Consider the following 20,906-nt stretch of genomic DNA (forward strand, 5'->3'; position numbering starts at 1 on the left):
CCGGCACAGCCCGTGCCTGTTCCACCGGTGCCTGGTCCGGCACTGGTCAGCTGCTCCACTCCGGAGCTAGAGCAATCCGCTCCACCAGTGTTCAGTCCAGCTCCGGCCAGCAGGGCCAGACTGGACCAGGGGCGCTTTGGGGGGTTTGTTGGAGGGTGGGGGTCAAGCCCGGAGCCGGAACCGCCTCCGTGGAGGAATGCCCACCCGGCCCTCCCCTGTTCGGTTTATGTTTGACGCGGTCGCAGTCCGCGCCTTTGGGGGGGGGGGTACTGTCACGCCCTGGCTCTGGGACTCTGTTATGTTGAGCCAGGGTGTGTTGTTTCTATGTGTTTTGTGTGCTAGGGTTATTATCTAGTTCATTTGTTTCTATGTTGGCCGGTGTGGTTCTCAATCAGAGGCAACGTGAATCAGCTGTTGCTTGTTGTCTCTGATTGGGGACCATACTTAGGCAGCCTGTTTTCCACAGTGTGTTGTGGGATCTTGTTCCGTGTATGGTTAGTGTTTGTAACCAAGGACGTCACGTTATCGTTTTGTTCGTGTTGGTAATTAAAATAAAAGTATGTTCTCATTCCACGCTGCGCATTGGTCCACTTTCTCCAACGGTCGTGACAGGCTGTCAATCCTTTGGTCCTTAAATGAAACTGGTATACTTTTTTATTTATCACAATTTTCTTTAACCAATTATGTTCTTTAATGCAGGGCCGACAGACAAGTTCCTTACTTTTTCCCCCTTCCACTTTCCTCTTCAATTTTTGTGGTGAAGCTGCAATTATTTGGTTGTAATTTTGGTTAGAGCAGACATTTCCATATGTTTTTGTTAGCTGCATTTGCGACATAACTCCACCAGTCCTACCTATGATATCATTTACGAAGATTATACCTTTTTTAAACATTTTGTCAAAAAATATATTTTTTTTATCAATTAGTATATTTGAGTTTAACCACAATATTTGTTGCATTATTTGTTCTGTCATTTCTTGAGGATTAAATTGAAATTGCAACCAACTTTCTATGGCTTGTTTTAGAAATAGTGATATTTGGGAGATTATTTCCTTTTCAAATAACTGAAAGTGAGAGGTTGTAATCTGAATAAAGTGAAAAAGGCCATTCTTGAACATTGGGTGAGACAATCTTACTAATTTGCTAGAGAACCAGTTCAGATTTAAGTACAACTTTTGTATGACTGAAGCTTTTAGTGAAAGGTCTAATGCTTTAATATTTAATAATTTCTGTCCTCCGAATTCATATTCATTATATAAATAGGCCCGTTTAATTTTGTCTGGCTTGCCGTTCCAAATAAAATTGAATATTTTCTTCTCATATAATTTAAAAAACTGTTCGCTATGCATAGGCAAGACCATAAGCAAATAGGTAAACTGGGATAATACTAAAGAGTTAATCAGGGTGATTTTTCCACAAATTGACAGGTAATTACCATTCCATGGTAGCAAGATCTTATCTATTTTTGCTAACTTTCTATTAAAATGTATTGGAGTGAGATCATTTATTTAATTTGGGATATGTATTCCGGGTATATCCACATCACCATCAGACCATTTTATTGGTAAACTACATGGTAATGTAAAATTGTTATTTTTTAGTGATCCAATACATAATATAGTACATTTATCATAATTTGGTTGTAATCCAGAGAGGTTAGAAAATGCATCTAGATCCTCTATGAGGCTGTGGAGGGATTCAAGTTGTGGATTCAAAAGAAAACATGAATCATCAGCGTACAATGACACCTTTGTTTTTAAGCCCTGGATTTCTAATCCCTTGATATTATTGTTGGCTCTGATTTTAATAGCTAACATCTCGATTGCCATAATAAATAGATATGTCGATTAATTAAGTGTTATTGTTACATGTAATCTCTTGGTTCAACCTTAATGCATAATAAGCAACATCAACAGGGGGAACATATTGGGTGTACGCTAATAAACTGTATAAATAATAGAAAGAAGGGTACACCTCCCTCCCTCCCTCCCCCCTCCCTCCCTCCCTCCCTCCCTCCTCCCCCCTCCCTCCCTCCCTCCCCCTCCCTCCCTCCCTCCCCCCTCCCTCCCTCCCTCCCTCCCTCCCCCCTTACCCTCAGAACAGCCTCAATTCGTCAGGGCATGGACTCTACAAGGTGTCGAAAGCATTCCACAGGGATGCTGGCCCATGTTGACTCCAATGCTACCCACAGTTGTGTCAAGTTGGCTGGATGTCCTTTGGGTGGTGGACCATTCTTAATACACACAGGAAACTGTTGAGCATGAAAAACCCAGAAGCATTGCAGTTCTTGACACAAACCAGTGCACTTGGCACCTACTACTATACCCTGTTCAAAGGCACTTAAATATTTTGTCTTGCCCACTCACCCTCTGAATGGCACACACATAATCCATGTCTCAATTCTCTCAAGGCTTAAAAATCCTCCTTTAACCTGTCTCCTCCCCTTCATCTACGCTGATTGAAGTGGATTTAACAAGTGACATCAATAAGGGATCATTGTTTTCACCTCGATTCAGCTGGTCAGTCTATGTCATGGAAAGAGTAGGTGTTCTTAATGTTTTGTATACTCAGTTAACCATTACTAAAATGTCCCCTGCTCTTTACTTTTTAAATGTCATTCAAAAACTTAGCATTAGTTTATTTTCAACTGCTTTGACCTCGGACAGGAACGATTGAAGTGCCTCTAAGTCAGTTATGTGGTTTATGACAGTGGACAGCTGAGTCATAAACTATGGTTTACTTAAGGTTTATCACCTAGGAAACAACTGGTTTCAAATTAAAAGCTTAATGAAACCATACATGACAAAACATGTAACCAAATTTAACAGAGATCTATTATTTTTTTCACATAAGGTCTCTCTTTATTCTTTTGTAATCCGAGTCATCATGCTGTCTATTTATTCAGTAACAAGGTCAGGTAATAAGGAAAGGATGTACAACAAAAAAGTTTTGGTTCAAACTACTATACAACATAAATAAATCAGTGGTACTTACGTAACATAAAGGCAACCTTGGTAAGCCAAGAGGATATTCTTTCTTGCATTTTATTTTTTAACCTTTTTCTTTCTAATTTTAACACAGCCCAGATAGCCTGCTATGTGATGTGAGGCAGAGATGATTTCCTTGTTCACAGGTGAGAGGCAAGGTGTGCATGGCAATCTGTTAAGTCTGGAAACACCCATTTTTTTCTCTCACATTGACGCATAATCTGTAGGATGGATCAGGGAAGTGTTGAATTCACAAAGAGACATTTACATTTTACATTGACATTTTAGTCATTTAGCAGACGCTCTTATCCAGAGCGACTTACAGTTAGTGCATACATTATTTTTATATTTTATTTTTCATACTGGCCCCCCGTGGGAATCGAACCCACAACCCTGGCGTTGCAAACGCCATGCTCTACCAACTGAGCTACATCCCTGCTGGCCATTCCCTCCCCTACCCTGGACGACGCTGGGCCAATTGTGGGCCTCCCCATGGGTCTCCCGGTCGCGGCCGGCTACGACAGAGCCTGGATTCGAACCAGTTCTCTAGTAACACAGCTAGCACTGCGATGCAGTGCCTTAGACCACTACCCCATTTGAAATGTTATAGCAGGACTGAGGGTGGAACACCATGGTAACCACAGTTGGTCATTCATTAGAAACTTTGCATGATGCATCATATAAATAGCATGTTGCCAATATTAAAACAGGCTGCTTACACAAAACCTCAACCTCAGCTTTGCATATTGTAAACCATAAATATGTACAGTGCCTTTGGAAAGTATTCAGACCCCTTGACTTTTTCCACATTTTGTTACTTTACAGCCTTACTCTAAAATGAATTAAATAAATAAAAATCCTCAGCAATCTACACACAATATCCCATAATGACAAAGCGAAAACAGGTTTTTAGAAATGACATACCTTATTTACATCAGTATTCAGACTTATTTAGCCTTTTGGTATTTGATTTCATGTGAAATTACCTGATAATTATCATATTGTGACTCCTTTTAAATCAGTATAATTATCACTTTTCCCACTCTGCAGTAGTAACACCATCAGGGCTATCGTGTTCAGGAGCCTTTTCAAGGTGTGATCTGTTAAAGGATTTGCTTTGTGGAACAAAACAATAACTACCCTCTACAAGGAATGAGATGATATCCCAAAATATTACCATAATGAGCATGATTTCTCCACCAACTTCAAGGTTTAATTGGTAATCAGTAATAATAATATAATAATAATAATAATAATAATAATAGACATAGTTTGGAGCTGGAATAACTATACATAAAGTGTAAGAAACATTTTAACATTAAAATTGATATAGTTACACTACATAAGAGTTTTACAGTATACAGTGCCTTCGGAAAGTATTCAGACCCCTTGACTTTTCCACATTTTGTTATGTTACAGCCTTATTCTAAAATTGATTAAATCGTTTTTTTTCCCCTCATCAATCTACACACAATACCCCATAATGACAAAGCAAAAACAGATTTTTAGAATTTGAGGAACTTTCAGAGACATTCATCCATCCATGTCCATGTAGGGCACAGTCTGTGTGGCAGCCAAAGTTATTTTCATCCCTCTTTGTGCCTACAAGGGCATTAAAGAGATATTTTGGGATTTTGGTAATCAAGCCCTTTATCTAGTTCCCAGAGTCAGATGAACTTGTGAATACCAGTTTTCTTGTAGACTTCCAGTCATTGCGCTAACGCTAATAGCATTGGCTCGCGAAACTACCTCTAACTTCCTTCATACAGGACACAGAGACAGAAAAATGGTAGGCTATCCATGAGTTCATCTGACTCTGGGGAAGTTGATAAAGGGCTTCAATGCCAAAATCCCAAAGTATCCCTTTAAAGCTGTTTCTCTAGATTTACCATAATGGATCTTCCACTGTGGAACCATAGAAAAGCATGGTTTAGAAACTCTGTGACTATAGTGTCATCATAGTAAAATTCACACTGCTCAGTGAAATAAATCACAATATATCAGGTGTTTTGTGGTATGTGATGATACTAGATTAAGATCACATAACAGCACTATAATGTGCATATTTGTTTTAATGGAAAAGTAAACACTGGCACACAAAAGGTACAGTCAAAGCCAGAGAAACAATTTTGCTGAGTTGACATAAATCCCCTAATTGAGTCCAAATTTCTATGCAAATTATCCCCGTTTTGTATTTGTTTGTATTAATTAGTTATTTTCTAGATATTTTAGCATAGGCTACATTTTATGTTTCATGATTCATGATTCATGACACGCATGTCATCAATTTTACTGCAGCATAGAAGAAGTTTAACGTGACCATGGTGTCGAGAAACAGGCGATGATTGACGAGGAGGAGACCTGGCTGACGACTGTGGCACGTTTTGGGAGCATGGAGAGGCCAGAGATAGCCAGACTAGTAAACTGGGGTAAGGAACAGAAGGTGGGTATTGGAGAAAACCATCAGTGCGTGTTCTGCAGGCAGTACAGCGGATGAAGGCGTGGCATGAGCGCGGTGAACGGATCGACGTGGTTATGGACAGCGAGGAAGAAAGAGAAGAGCCGAGTGCAGTAGGAAGATGTACAGTGGGGGGGGAAAGTATTTAGTCAGCCACCAATTGTGCAAGTTCTCCCACTTAAAAAGATGAGAGAGGCATGTAATTTTCATCATAGGTACACGTCAACTATGACAGACAAAATGAGGAAAAGAAATCCAGACAATCACATTGTAGGATTTTTTATGAATTTATTTGCAAATTGTGGTGGAAAATAAGTATTTGGTCAATGACAAAAGTTTCTCAATACTTTGTTATATACCCTTTGTTGACAATGACACAGGTCAAACGTTTTCTGTAAGTCTTCACACACTGTTGCTGGTATTTTGGCCCATTCCTCCATGCAGATCTCCTCTAGAGCAGTGATGTTTTGGGGCTGTCGCTGGGCAACACAGACTTTCAACTCCCTCCAAAGATTTTCTATGGGGTTGAGATCTGGAGACTGGCTAGGCCACTCCAGGACCTTGAAATGCTTCTTACGAAGCCACTCCTTCGTTGCCCGGGCGGTGTGTTTGGGATCATTGTCATGCTGAAAGACCCGGCCACGTTTCATCTTCAATGCCCTTGCTGATGGAAGGAGGTTTTCACTCAAAATCTCACGATACATGGCCCCATTCATTCTTTCCTTTACACAGATCAGTCGTCCTGGTCCCTTTGCAGAAAAACAGCCCCAAAGCATGATGTTTCCACCCCCATGCTTCACAGTAGGTATGGTGTTCTTTGGATGCAACTCAGCATTCTTTGTCCTCCAAACACGACGAGTTGAGTTTTTACCAAAAAGTTCTATTTTGGTTTCATCTGACCATATGACATTCTCCCAATCCTCTTCTGGATCATCCAAATGCACTCTAGCAAACTTCAGACAGGCCTGGACATGTACTGGCTTAAGCAGGGGGACACGTCTGGCACTGCAGGATTTGAGTCCCTGGCGGCGTAGTGTGTTACTGATGGTAGGCTTTGTTACTTTGGTCCCAGCTCTCTGCAGGTCATTCACTAGGTCCCCCCGTGTGGTTCTGGGATTTTTGCTCACCGTTCTTGTGATCATTTTGACCCCACGGGGTGAGATCTTGCGTGGAGCCCCAGATCGAGGGAGATTATCAGTGGTCTTGTATGTCTTCCATTTCCTAATAATTGCTCCCACAGTTGATTTCTTCAAACCAAGCTGCTTACCTATTGCAGATTCAGTCTTCCCAGCCTGGTGCAGGTCTACAATTTTGTTTCTGGTGTCCTTTGACAGCTCTTTGGTCTTGGCCATAGTGGAGTTTGGAGTGTGACTGTTTGAGGTTGTGGACAGGTGTCTTTTATACTGATAACAAGTTCAAACAGGTGCCATTAATACAGGTAACGAGTGGAGGACAGAGGAGCCTCTTAAAGAAGAAATTACAGGTCTGTGAGAGCCAGAAATCTTGCTTGTTTGTTGGTGACCAAATACTTATTTTCCACCATCATTTGCAAATAAATTCATTAAAAATCCTACAATGTGTTTTCTGGATTTTCTTTCTCTCAATTTGTCTGTCATAGTTGACGTGTACCTATGATGAAAATTACAGGCCTCTCTCATCTTTTTAAGTGGGAGAACTTGCACAATTGGTGGCTGACTAAATACTTTTTTCCCCACTGTATGTTGAGGAAGAATGGTGCTAAGTACCAACCGTATTCTGCTGTCTCTGATGGCTTCAAAATTGAACCTGAATTACGTGTGGTGGGCGGCAGGTGTGGTGAAGACCTCCAAGTCTGACCATTGCCCCTATGGTCATGCAAAGGATGATTCAGGCCCAGTGGGAGTGAACTATTTGGAGAAAGTGGATCCTTGCCTTTTGGCTGATCCATACAGTATGTAGTCTCAGGCTGGATAGAAAAAAAAGTTGGGTATTGTTAAATCGGTGAAGGTAGCTCGAAGTAGAATTGTGATGATTTTCTGTGTTTTTTCCATCCAGATGGAGTGGGCGCTACACTTCACGCGACTAGGGACAAGACCTGTGACTTGCTTTGCTCTCCGCAGCAGAGCGCCTTTGAAATTAGTGATTACTGGGGTGACGTTAAGTGTTGAGGTGGAGCAACTAAAATGTAAAATTCCTGTGTCTGTGACGCCCGCCATTTGGTGCAAGACCCGGTGGCAAGCGTGGTGAAACTGAGAAGAAACTGTCTGTCCTTTTGAATTTTGAAGCAGAGTCTTTACCTGATAAAGTCATATTAGAATATATGTCATATTTTGGGGATGCCCATGTTGCTGGGGATCAGAAGTGCCCGAGAGACAGGTTGAGGTTGCCTGGGTCAGAGTAGAACAGAATGTGTTTTATGCTGAAGCAGTGAAGAGAGTAGAGGATGATGTGGGTGGCCAAGAGGGTGATGTAGCTGGTAGTAGGCCTAGGCCAATACAGAGTGATACAAATGTGTGCTTCAGTAAGGTTGGCTTCTTAGAAGCACACAAGATCTCCCTCTTGTAGGATGCGATGAGCTTCAGTCCACTTTCGTCAGCTCAGCAAGGTAGGGAGGTACTCGCGGCTCCAGCGAGACCAGAACTTGCTGGCGAGACTCTGCACCTGTCTCCACTGGCTCTTGAAGAGATCTTTGTCAGTAAAATCTTACCTTTTGGGTAAGTAGCATAGCAGGAGTCAGGATGTATAGGGAGTCTGGATCGGTGGAGACGGAAACGAGAGGTCTGGCGTTGATTACAGCTGTGACCTCAGCCATAAGGGTGCACAGAATTTAGTGTGAGAGGTGAAGCGACTTGTTTTGTACAACATGGAGTCAAGGATTCTGCATGCCACCCTAATCATGTGCTTCCAGGCACCTCCCATGTGTGAAGAGTGAGGAGGGTTGAATTCCCATGTACAGCCTTGTTCACTGAGGTAGTTCTGGACACTAGGCCTCTGATGTTTCTCCTTTCCGAGTTCCAACTCCTTACATGCCCCTATGAAGTTTGTTCCACATTCTGATCTTTGCTGTTCTACAGATGGCTAAGAACCTCCTGAGGGCATGGACTCGATGACTTCGATGTGCACTGCCCTAGTGCTCATGCAGGTGAACAACACTGCCCAGCTTTGCTTTGAGCTTGACCTCCTCTGGTACGGCGAGCAGTGACTGTCCAAGGGCCGAAGACATCCAACCCCAAGTATGTGAAGGGAGGGGATGTACTGAGGCATTCGGGAGGCAGGTCTGCCATTTTCTGTTGTTCATTTTTTCCACGGAACTTCCACTTGTGTAGTGCAGAGCTGATGAGCCTCTTACCCCCAATGATCTCTAGGCCTGCTGCTCTGACTGCTGCTCCAGTGAAGTGGCTGCCCTGATGTTTCACCTGTTCATGGTAGTGCCGTACTAGCAGTGTAGATATGTGGTTGTGTCTTGGTAGGATGAAGGGAATTTCTCTCACCACTGTCCAGCTGTGCGTTTCAGATGGCCTCCTATTCTGATGAGACCTTCGTCCAGGATGGGATTCAGCTTTGTGAGTGAACTGCTCTTAGGAATGTATTTTTTCTCTTCAAGTGCAGTGAACTCCTCAGAATATATGTATTTTTGAACAGACCTGATGATGACTTTTTTGACTTGAGGCAGTTCTTCCAGAGTCAGGGTTTGTTGCACTGATGCCAGCCTCTACATTTGGTCGGTTGACCTGTCGAGTCTGACTTGTGAGAGCGAGCAATGTGGATGAGGAATGAAGCGGCTCTCAGTAGTGAATTCCATGTGGAGAAGCACTCAAATCGTTCTGAGGTAAGTTTACTGTATCTGGTTTGCGTGATGAGGCTTGTTACCTGGGGGCGGACTTTGACATCCAAGCTCGAACAGATCTTGTGTCTTTGGCTGGGCATGATCGGGTTTGTACAGGAACGCTGGTCCTGTGAACCATGACATAGTGGTGAGCTGGGAAGAAAGAACTGACCTTGAGGTGTGGTCAACGGGATTGTGTTCTGTAGGTATGTATTGCCTCTGCTCTGGCTATGTTGATTGTCGGATGTGTTGGACTCTGTTGTGCACATACACATAGAAGCGTTTAGTCTCATTGTATATGTACCCGAGGATTACTTTGCTGTCACAGTAGAAGTTGATGGTGTCTGGTTTGAGGTCTATTTCATCTAGGATGAGCTCTGCCATTTCTACTGCCAACACTGCTCCACATAGTTTGAGCCAGTGTATAGTAGGCTCAGACTGAGGGGTTAGCTTGGCTTTCCCTAGAATGAAGCCCACGTCTTGGAAACGTCTAAAAACACACACAGCTCTGTGCGTTTTGCCTTCGAGTGGGAGTTCGTGGTGTACAGTGACTTGCGAAAGTATTCACCCCCTTGGCATTTTTCCTATTTTGTTGCCTTACAACCTGGAATTAAAATGGATTTTTGGGGGGTTTGTATCATTTGATTTACACAACATGCCTACCACTTTGAAGATGCAAAATATTTTTTGGGGTGAAACAAACAAGAAATAAGACAAAAAAACAGAAAACTTGAGCGTGCATAACTATTCACCCCCCAAAAGTCAATACTTTGTAGAGCCACCTTTTGCAGCAATTACAGCTGCAAGTCTCTAGGGGTATGTCTCTATAAGCTAGGCAAAACTGCTCCAGCTCCTTCAAGTTTGATGGGTTCCGCTGGTGTACAGCAATCTTTAAGTCATACCACAGATTCTCAATTGGATTGAGGTCTGGGCTTCTGACCAGTTTCCCAGTCCCTGCAGCATGATGCTGCCATCACTATGCTTCACAGTGGGGATGGTGTTCTCGGGGTGATGAGAGGTGTTGGGTTTGCGCCAGACATAGCGTTGTCCTTGATGGCCAAAAAGCTCAATTTTAGTCTCATCTGACCAGAGTACCTTCTTCCATATGTTTGGGGAGTCTCCCACATGGCTTTTGGCGAACACCAAATATGTTTGCTTCTTTTTTTCTTTAAGCAATGGCTTTTTTCTGGCCACTCTTCCGTAAAGCCCAGCTCTGTGGAGTGTACGGCTTAAAGTGGTCCTATGGACAGATACTCCAATCTCCACTGTGCAGCTCCTTCAGGGTTATCTTTGGTCTCTTTGTTGCCTCTCTGATTAATGCCCTCCTTGCCTGGTCCGTGAGTTTTGGTGGGCGGCCCGCTCTTGGCAGGTTTGTTGTGGTGCCATATTCTTTCCATTTTTTTATAATGGATTTAATGGTGCTCCGTGGGATGTTCAAAGTTTCTGATATTTTTTTATAACCCAACCCTGATCTGTACTTCTCCACAACTTTGTCCCTGACCTGTTTGGAGAGCTCCTTGATCTTCATGGTGCTGCTTGCTTGGTGGTGCCCCTTGCTTAGTGATGTTGCAGACTCTGGGGCCTTTCAGAACAGGTGTATATATATACTGAGATCATGTGACAGATCATGTGACACTTAGATTGCACACAGGTGGACTTTTTAACTAATTATGTGACTTCTGAAGGTAATTGGTTGCACCAGATCTTATTTAGGGGGAATACATATGCACGCACCACTTTTCCGTTATTTAATCTTTAGTTTTTTTAAACTTCACCAATTTGGACTATTTTGTGTATGTCCATTACATGAAATCCAAATAAAAATCAATTTAAATTACAGGTTGTAATTCAACAAAATAGGAAAAACGCCAAGGGGGATGAATACCTTTGTAAGGCACTGTACGTACGTGGGATATGAAGCTGCTTCAGATCCTGTAGTGAGTCCCTCCATGCTTCCCATTCTTTCAGCTTTTCTTCAGAGAGTGGTGAATCCCAATCGCAAGTGCCTGAGGAGAGTTCCCGCAGTATGGCTCTGCTCTGTATGGTTACCGGAGCTACCAGGCCGAGAGGGTCGACGAGGCTATTTACTGTTGACAGGACTCAGCAACGCGTGAATGGTATGTCACTGACTGATACTCTGAAGGTAAAGGGGTCCTTTGTTATTTTCCAGCATAATCCAAGACTGCGTTGCATGGGTGTGGTTTCTCCTCAGAGGCCTAGGTCTTTAATGCCCTTGGCATGATCTTCTGGGGTGAATACTTCCATTACGGTTGCACTGTTCGATGCGATCTTGTGCAGTCGTAGGTTTGACACTGCTAGCGATGTTTGTGTTCTCCGTAGCAAATCGATGGCCTCTGTATCTGTGGGCAGAGACTTGAGCCCATCATCGACATAGAAGTCTCTCCACAAACTGTTGGGTGTCTGCCCCATGGTCCTGTTCACCTTCTTGTGCAGCTTGCCTGAGCCCGTATATGGAGATGGCAGGAGATGGGCTGTTGTCGAAGACGTGGACCTTCATCCTGTACTCGATTATGTTTTTTGTGACGTCGTTGTCTCGGTACCAGAGGAATCTCAGGTAGTTTCTGTGATCTTCTCTCACGATGAAACAATTAAACATCTGCTGGATGTCTGCTGTTATTGCTACAGGTTATTTCCTGAAGCGGATGAGAACTCCCAGGAGGCTGCTGTTTAGGTCTGGGCCTGTGAGCAGTATGTTGTTGAGGGAGAGACAGTACTGCTGCACGCTGGAGTCTAAAACCACCCTGACCTGGCTTGGCTTTTGTGGATGGTAGACCCTGAAGGTTGGCAGGTACCAACACTCCTCTCCATCTTTCAGTGAGGGCGCTGGTCAGATAGCCGGGTGATCATTTTCCGGTTCGATGTAAGTTAAATATGGATGTGTGTATGCAGAGTAGAAGCAATAACATGAGGTGGTGCTTTGAGAAAGCTAACTGGAAGATGGGCGGGACAAAAGTTATCAATGGAGGGGTCTGTGGATGAGTGCGCTGAGGCAGTAACGTCTGTAATTATATCAGCTGCAGATGTGACTGTACCAGTGGGTTCGGGGGGAGGAAGACGCGGGTGGTGCCATGGTGGACAGATGAGTGCTCAAAGGTGGTGCAGGAAAGGGATATAGCTCTACAGGTACTTAAGAATGGCTTGACAGAAATTAATTTCATGGAGTATAAAAGGAAGAGAGCAATGGCGAGAAGAACGATTAAGATAGAGAAAAGGGAGGCATTGGGGAACGTCTGTATAACTGGATCCTGGACTTCCTATTAGATCGGGGTCATACTGGTGAGGGTGTGGTCAGAATTGTCAATGTGGTTTGAAGTGGACAATGGTACTCCTCAGGGAAGTGTGGTTAGTCCTGTGTTGTTCACCCTGATGATAGATTTCATATTTAAGAAGGTGGGACAGGGAGTGGGTGTGGCGTTGTATGCTGATGATGAGGCTGTATGGAAGAGAGGTGGGAATGTGAAATATGTGATGAGGAAGATGCAAGAAGTTGTGGGAGTTGTGGAAGATTGGTCTCTAACATGGGGGTTTAGGATGTCTGTGGCCAAGTCCTGCTTTATGGTGTTTTCTAGGAGGAAGATTAAAGATGTTAGTCTGCAAATATACAGTCATGATATAGGTAGGGTGTCTGAGTTTAAGTATTTAGGTATGTGGTTTGATGAGAGGCACACGTGGAAGAGACATGTTCAGTATATTGAAATTAAGTGTAGGAAGGTGTTGAACCTCATGAGGGCAGTGGCAGGATATGATTGGGGGTCAGATAGACAAACACTGTTGTGTATGTATCAGGCATTGATCAGATCATCTTTGGATTATGGGTGCTTTGTATGTGGATCAGCAGCCAAACGATACTACAGCACCTGGATAGGATACAGTCAAGGGCCCTGAGATTGTGCGTGGGTGCCTTCAGGACAAAGACACCTGTTAAGGCATTGCAGGTGGATGGTGGGGAACTGCCACTGAGGATAAGGTGGGACAAACTTGCATTAGCGTACTGGGCGAGGTTGAAAGGGAGTTCAGAAGGACATCCTGCGGTCATGGCAACTGGAGAATGTTGGGAGCGAGAAGTGGGTAAGCAGAGGGCGTACGGGTGGACAATTGGGCAGAAAGTGGTAGAATATGGACTGGGGGAGAAAGAGATGGGGCCGGCAATTGCATTGGGGAACGTTCCTCCGTGGCTGTTTCCGAAACCAAGTCTAGATCTGGATATGATTGAGGGTAGGAGAGTATGGGGTGAGGACGTGAGAAGGGGTGTGGAGAGATATATATATAGATAATCGGTTGTATTCATTTTTAAGGATATATACAGTATAGATGGTTCAAAGGATCCTGTGAATGGTAGGGTGTGAGCAGGGGTGTATATCCCAGATTTCAATGTTAGAGTATGTAATCTGTTAACTGATTATGTGTCAGTGTATGCGGTCGAGTTGATGGCCATGATTATAGGTTTGAGATGGGTGGAGGAGGTGAAACCACTCAGAGTGATCTGCTCTGATTGGCTGCAGTGTTGAGTAGTGTGAAGACGGGGAGGTCAGATAGGGGAGACTTGTTTGTGGAGATGATGGTGCTCTTAATGGGATTTCTGTATAGCACTTTGTGACATCTGCTGATATAAAAAGGGCTTTATAATTACATTTGATTGATTGAATTTGATTGATTGGAGAGGATGGGAGTGGTGGTAAGCTTTTGCTGGGTTCCAGCCCATATGGGTGTAGAGAGTAATGAGAAGGCTGATGTGGTGGCTAAGAGTGTGGTGAGGAGAGAGGGGTTAGATATTCAGGTCCCGTTGGGCCATAGGGAAGTCAAGTCCTTGATCCGGGCTCGATCTTTGGCAAAGGGGGTGGGGTGCTAGCAGTAAGGGGAGGCAATTTCATTGCGTGCACCGGTCAGTTAAGGAAGAGGTGGGGAGTACGGGATGTAGGATAGAGGAAGTTGTGTGGAGTAGACTATGGTGTGGGCACACAGGTTTGAATTCCACGTTGTGGATGATAGGGAGACATGAAACAGGTCTGTGTGATGAGTGTTTAGTGGAGGAAACGGTGGATTATGTGTTGATATTTTGTGAACTGTATGACCTAGATAGGTAGAGATTGTGTGAAAGGGTTAGAGAGGCTGGATGGGTTGGAGTTTGGGTGGTGTAGTGGAGGGAGGGAAGTGGTGTCTAGGGCTCTATTTCACTTTCTTAGAGGAACAGGACTAATTAAGATAATTTAATGTAGGTAGGCCGTGACTGACCTCATACTCCAGTACAGTAGGTGGCAGTGTATGCAGCTTAAATGTTGGCTGCGATTGCCAACCCAATCTTAAAGAAGAAGAAGAAAGTGGCTCAACATTGGAGGGAACGAAAAATATTCTGACTTCTTCTGTTAACAATGACAACATAGTCTGTAAGTAAATTCAAATGTGATATTTAGCTAACAGTGTTTATTACATTAATGTTTAGAGAGCATGCCAATTGTATCATAATTTGTACAACGATAAAGGGCTAGCATTTACTAACTACAGTAGCTAGCTAACGTTTACGTCTCTTTCCAAGGTTGGAAATCCCAGCTAGTTAGCTAGCTAGCTAGCTTTGTAATGCCATGCTAGGTATTTGGCACAGGCACACTGTGTAACTATTTCCCACTTGTAGCTAGCACGCTAACTAGTATTGTTAGTCATATTAAAATTGGAAAAATAGTGACCCACTGAAGGTTGTGCCAGAATTAATCCAGTTTGGTTGTAATGATGTTGTGAACTAGCTAGCTACTGTACAGTAGCCAAATCGAACCTGCTGTTAAAATAACTGTTTTGGCTATTAAGCTATTACAACACCTGCTGCAGTTTTTTTGGTTCTGGGTGGTTTGGGACTGGTGTGGCAGCACAACCTACCTTGTGTCCATCAGCAAGATCTACATGGCGAAGAGGAGGAACCTGTCCAACCTGGTGGTGTCATGTGAGTGGGCGTCCTGCACCTTCAAAGGCCACGGCATGGAGGAGCTCAGCGAACACATGTCACTGCACCTGAAGGATCACCTAGGAGACAGAGATGCTATGGAGGAACTAGGTGGGTGGGTGAGGGGACCATCAGATGACAACTACACATGTGTCTCAGTATTGTCTCAATAGTTTCCTTTCCCTAGTCTCTTCCGTCAGGTGAAAGCACATGTAGAATTTAAAATGAGTGGCGCAGTGGTCTAAGGCACTGCATCGCAGTGTTAACTGTGCCACTAGAGATCCTGGTTCGAATCCAGGCTCTGTCGCAGCCGGCCGCGACCGGGAGACTCATGGGCGGCGCACAATTGGCCCAGCGTCGTCCAGGGTAGGGGAGGGAATGGCCGGCAGGGATGTAGCTCAGTTGATAGAGCATGGCGTTTGCAACGCCAGGGTTGTGGGTTTGATTCCCACGGGGGGGCAGTATAAAAAAATAGATCTATTCACTAACTGTAAGTCGCTCTGGATAAGAGCGTCTGCTAAATGACTAAAAATGTAAAAAATGTAAATGTAAAATCTTTCCAGCCTCTACAGTCTGTCGGTGATTGCAAGGGAAAGTAGTCGAGGACAGGAAGCTTTTCAAAAGTAATGAGGCACAGTTGATTATATGCTCACAAGAATACCACTAACAGCACCTACTGCCTTTTGCCAAATAAGTGTGTTGTGTTGCTCCCTCCAGATGACTATGCGTGTCTGTGGGAGGGCTGTGAGTTCCTGGCTATGGGCAGCCCCAGGGAGCTGGAGATCCACGCACACTTCCACACCTTCCACAGCAAACTCAAGTACATCGGGGCACAGCTGCTCAAGTCCCACCCTAACTTCCCCAGCTGCACCCAGGACCTCCACAGCAACAACCTGGTCCCCGAGATCACAGAGGGACTTGTGTGCCAGTGGGAGCACTGCGATGTTAGTTAATAATACTCAGTGACTTTGTGTACACTACCGGTCAAAAGTTTTAGAACACCTACTCATTCAAGGGTTTTTCTTTATTTTTACTATTTTCTACATTGTAGAATAATAGTGAAGACATCAGAACTATGAAATAACACATGGAATCATGTAGTAACCAAAAAAGTTAAACAAATCAAAATATATTTGAGATTCTTCAAATAGCCACCCTTTGCCTTGATGACAGCTTTGCACACTCTTGGCATTCTCTCAACCAGCTTCATGAGGTAGTCACCTGGAATGCATTTAAATTAACAGGTGTGCCTTCTTAAAAGTTAAGTTGTGGAATTTCTTTCCTTAATGCGTTTGAGCCAATCAGTTGTGTTGTGACAAGGTAGGGGGGAGGGGTATACAGAAGATAGCCCTATTTGGTAAAAGACCATGTCCGTATTATGGCAAGAACAGCTCAAATAAGCAAAGAGAAATGACAGTCCATCATTACTTTAAAACATGAAGGTCAGTCAATACGGAAAATGTCAAGAACTTTGAAAGTTTCTTCAAGTGCAGTCGCAAAAAACGTCAAGCGCTATGATGAAACTGGCTCTCATGAGGACCGCCACAGGAATGGAAGACCCAGAGTTACCTCTGCTGCCAAGGATAAGTTCATTAGAGTTACCAACCTCAGAAATTGTAGCCCAAATAAATGCTTCACAGAGTTCAAGTAACAGACACATCTCAACATGTTCAGAGGAGACTGTGTGAATCAGGCCTTCATGATCGAATTGCTGCAAAGAAACCACTAAAGGACACCAATAAGAAGAAGAGACTTGCTTGGGCCAAGAAACACGAGCAATGGACATTTGTCCTTTGGTCTGGAGTCCAAATTGTAGATTTGTGGTTCACACGCGGTGTGGGTGAACGGATGATCTCTGCATGTGTATTTCCCACCGTAAAGCATGGAGGAGGAGGTGTTATGGTGTGGGGGTGCTTTGCTGGTGACACTGTCTGTGATTTATTTAGAATTAACTTAACCAGCATGGCTACCACAGCATTCTGCAGCGATACACCATCCCATCTGGTTTGGGCTTAGTGGCACTATCATTTGTTTTTCAACAGGACAATGACCCAACACACCTCCAGGTTATGTAAGGGATATTTTACCAAGAAGGAAAGTGATGGAGTGTTGCATCAGATGACCTGGCCTCCACAATCCCCCGACCTCAACCAAATTGAGATGGTTTGGGATTAGTCGGACCGCAGAGTGAAGGAAAAGCAACCAACAAGTGCTCAGCATATGTGGGAACTCTTTCAAGACTGTTGGAAAAGCATTCCAGGTGAAGCTGGTTGAGAGAATGCCAAGAGTGTGCAAAGCTGTCATCAAGGCAAAGGGTGGCTATTTGAAGAATCTCAAATATATAAAATATATTTTGATTTGTTTAACACTTTTTTGGTTACTACATGAGTCCATATATGTTATTTCATAATTTTGATGTCTTCACTATTATTCTACAATGTAGAAAATAGTAGTGTATGTGATATACACCCTCAGTGACTTTGTTGTTTTGCTACAGAGTACATTTAACAACCCGGAGTGGTTCTATCGGCATGTAGATATGCACGCTCACTGCACTGGGCTTTCTCCTCTCCCAGACCAGCAACAGGCCATCTTCTGCAGCTGGAAAGGTACTGCTAGGGGAAAGGAAGGGATATCAGCACAGCCTTTCCTGCTGTAGTGATGCATTGAATACACTGATGTTTTGTTGGCCTGCTTCAGCTGATACCCTCTTCATGTGTTTCCACAGGTTGTGATGCATTCTTTAAAATCAAGTACCGTCTGCGAGAGCACCTGCGCAGCCACACTCAGGAGCGTCTGGTGGCCTGCCCCACCTGCGGCTGCATGTTCTCCAGCAACACCAAGTTCTTCGACCACATCCACAGACAGGCCGAGCCAGAGGGTGAATGGGCTCAGCTCTGCCTGGCCAGAAGTCACTGTTTTACAGCTTATAGGCAGATATGTTATTGGCTTAGACATGTACATTTTATTTTGATTGAATGCCCTCTGATTATTGCAGAGTCCCTGGTGTGTGAGCATTGTGACAAAGGCTTTGCCAATGAGAGACTGTTGAGAGACCATGTACGACAGCATGGTGAGTGTGCTGTTCTCCACCACTTCTCTGTTCAGTATTATTTAGCTCATTTTCAATGTCTGGCTTTGACATGTACATCTATTAGTCAAGCAGATTTATTTTAGTTGTAGTGCTATCAATAGGTTTTGTCAATAAGATATTTCGATCGGCTGATGATGATGTCTGTTGTCTGTCCAGTTTCTTTAACTGTAAACCTTATGAGTGATCTATCCTCTGCTTCTCCCAGTGAACCATATCAAGTGTCCCCTGTGTGACATGACCTGCACCTCTCTCGCCACTCTGAAGATCCACATCAAGTTCCGCCACTGTGACGAGCGACCCTTTCCCTGTGACTTCTGTGAGAGCAGGTTGTTGACCCACAGACTTATAAAACTTCCCACAACCTACTGACCCTTATGGACTGTATACATATTGTGAACATATTATTTTGCTTACACTCAGTTGTTTATGATGTATGTCTCCCAGCTTTAAGAACCAGCACGACCTGCGGAAGCACATGGAGACCCATAATGAGGGGGCGGCCTACCACTGCTCTGTAGAGGGCTGTGACTACTCCTCCCGCATGGCCCACACCATGAACCAGCACTACAAGAGAGTACACGAGGTACTTCAGACTGCCTGCAGGGGGCCCCAAACACGTACTCAGTGCTCAATAGAACTACAGAATCAAGATCAGTGTCAAAGCTAGACTTTTTCATTTACAAAAATGCTTTTGGGTTTGTTGAATTTTGATCAAGTGTTCTGTACTTGACACTTGCATAATTCTCCTCGGTAGGGTGGAATGGTCTCGAAATACAAGTGTCATCTCTGTGACAAAACCTTCTCTTGGTGTTACACACTCACTCTTCACCTGCGCAAGAAACACCACCTGAAATGGCCCTCTGGACACTCCCGCTTCAGGTATGAACAACACTTAATCTTTCTCTTATGTGATGAGTTAACATGAGTTAGTCAGTTTTACCATAAGGGGGTGGTTGTTGATTATTTGGCTTGCTCCACAGATACAAGGAAGATGAAGATGGCTATCTGAGGCTGAACATGGTGCGTTACGAGACCGTGGAGGTGACTCAGGAGATCATGAAGAACATGGCTAAGAAGAGGACGCTCCATAAGGGCCCCGGGTCCAGCAGCCGAGCCAAGAGAGCTGCCACCCGGGCAGACAGGAGTCACGGCTCTCCCCCTGGCTCCTCCTCCCCCTTTTCTTGCTCCTCCTCTTCCTCAGAGCACTCTGCAGGGGATGAGATGTCAGCCCAGCCCAGCCCCAGGGGCAGTGACTCACCTGTGTACTGTGTCCTGAGTAACGTGTCTGATATGGGGGATGACCCCGACACCACCCTGGACGGCTCTGACTCCTGCGGGCCCTCAGGTGCTTTGAGGGCCCTGACTGAGGTGGCCAGGGGTCTGGGGATGGATGTGGTGTGATCACACACACTGACCCTCCTTATTTTAGTGGTCCAAGTAAACTCTTGACGCTGCCACAATGGTTGTCTCCAACCTTGATTCTGTAGACTAAAGTAATGATACCAACTTGAATTGTATCTCAATGAATAGGAATATTCCAGGCGATCAATGCAGCCATTAATATCTAACACACTATGTCATTCCTTTGAAATTAGCACTTAGCTTTAGAAGAAAAAAAATATATATATATATACAGATCCAGCATCTTCTCAGGACCCGTGTTGGAGACCACTAATGTAGCCGTAATGAATCACTCTGTTACAGCTGTGCTGTATGTATGATGGCTGGGCTTAACCTGGGATGGACTGTTTATTAAAGTTCACTAAATGTTAGTATCTCTGGTAGAGATGCAACAAGTTGGCAAGAATGTGAAGATTGTGTTGGTGCTTACTAGCCCTGATCAAAAGTTTTTTTTTATACAGTGTGTTTTTATTTGTTAGTGTTTTACAGTATGAGCTTTAATGCGGCGAGGGCGTCAGCAGCTTCAGTTTAATGCAGCCTCAGTATGTGATCCCATTGACAGCAGTTTTGAAATAACCTCAGGTTTAAAGTGTAGAAAGAAGTCTGTCAGGTCATGTTCCTGATCTTTTTCCTGATGTCCTGAACTCTTTCCCATTAAGTCATCGATCTTAGGTTTTCCTTTATGGTCACGGGATATTCTGATTTAATTAATGCTGTAGCTTTTGATTTTACCTAGTTCTTGTTTGTTTTTTACATTTGTTAAGTTTTGTCAGTTATTTATATTTTTGTATGTCCATTTTAGGAACAGTAACTTGACAAACTCAAGAGTTAAAGTTTTATGAACTCATTCGGTGGATTGCACTTTTCTGTTCAATGTCATTGTTCATCAATTTACAGGTGTTTTAAGGGATGTAAATAAATTCGGAGTTTTTCAACATAGTAGTTTGTCGTTTATCTGTGTCATACAGGCAGTAATCAGAATCACAGAATTTGTCTTGAAGCAGTACATTGCTGAGTTACAGTCTAAGGCAAGCAAGCACACAGAGTAGGGTCTTCTGATTTCTGTCATTACGAGGTAGTCCTGTGGGGAGCGCCAGACAAGGGGACCAGAGGCGGCAGTGTGCTTAAGCACCCAGGGGGAAGAGTTCTGTTGGGGAAGCTACTCTGGTGGCTATGTGTGAGACCCACCCTGGAGATATGTGACCCGG

At 44.0% G+C, this 20,906-nt stretch overlaps 1 protein-coding gene across 3 annotated transcripts; it reads left to right on the forward strand.

Annotated features, from left to right (window-relative positions):
* The first annotated feature begins 14,573 nt into the window (after positions 1 to 14,573).
* LOC311105610 (histone H4 transcription factor-like) lies at positions 14,574 to 20,626 on the forward strand. 3 transcript variants are annotated; one of them, XM_084147809.1, is made up of 10 exons: positions 14,574 to 14,655; positions 15,154 to 15,314; positions 15,921 to 16,147; positions 17,701 to 17,812; positions 17,932 to 18,084; positions 18,202 to 18,276; positions 18,503 to 18,623; positions 18,742 to 18,880; positions 19,052 to 19,176; positions 19,278 to 20,626. In XM_084147809.1, the coding sequence occupies exons 2-10, from the start codon at positions 15,164 to 15,166 to the stop codon at positions 19,696 to 19,698; spliced, it is 1,524 nt and encodes a 507-aa protein (XP_084003935.1). In that variant the 5' UTR covers positions 14,574 to 14,655; positions 15,154 to 15,163; the 3' UTR covers positions 19,699 to 20,626. The 3 variants fall into 3 exon arrangements, with proteins under 3 accessions (XP_084003935.1, XP_084003933.1, XP_084003934.1); XM_084147807.1 differs by having other exon boundaries at positions 14,579 to 14,655; positions 15,092 to 15,314; XM_084147808.1 differs by having other exon boundaries at positions 14,580 to 14,655; positions 15,071 to 15,314.
* The last annotated feature ends 280 nt before the right edge of the window (positions 20,627 to 20,906 follow it).

Source organism: Coregonus lavaretus (assembly GCF_964263955.1).
Source record: "Coregonus lavaretus genome assembly, chromosome: 30".
Lineage (NCBI taxonomy): Eukaryota > Metazoa > Chordata > Actinopteri > Salmoniformes > Salmonidae > Coregonus > Coregonus lavaretus.

Excerpts from the sequence above, each read along its gene's own strand:
- LOC311105610 (XM_084147809.1), top strand. The coding sequence starts at position 15,164 with ATGGCGAAGAGGAGGAACCTGTCCAACCTGGTGGTGTCATGTGAGTGG. Across the intron at positions 18,624-18,741 it reads TGTGACTTCTGTGAGAGCAG|CTTTAAGAACCAGCACGACC; the intron begins GTTGTTGACCCA and ends TATGTCTCCCAG. Across the intron at positions 18,881-19,051 it reads ACTACAAGAGAGTACACGAG|GGTGGAATGGTCTCGAAATA; the intron begins GTACTTCAGACT and ends TCTCCTCGGTAG.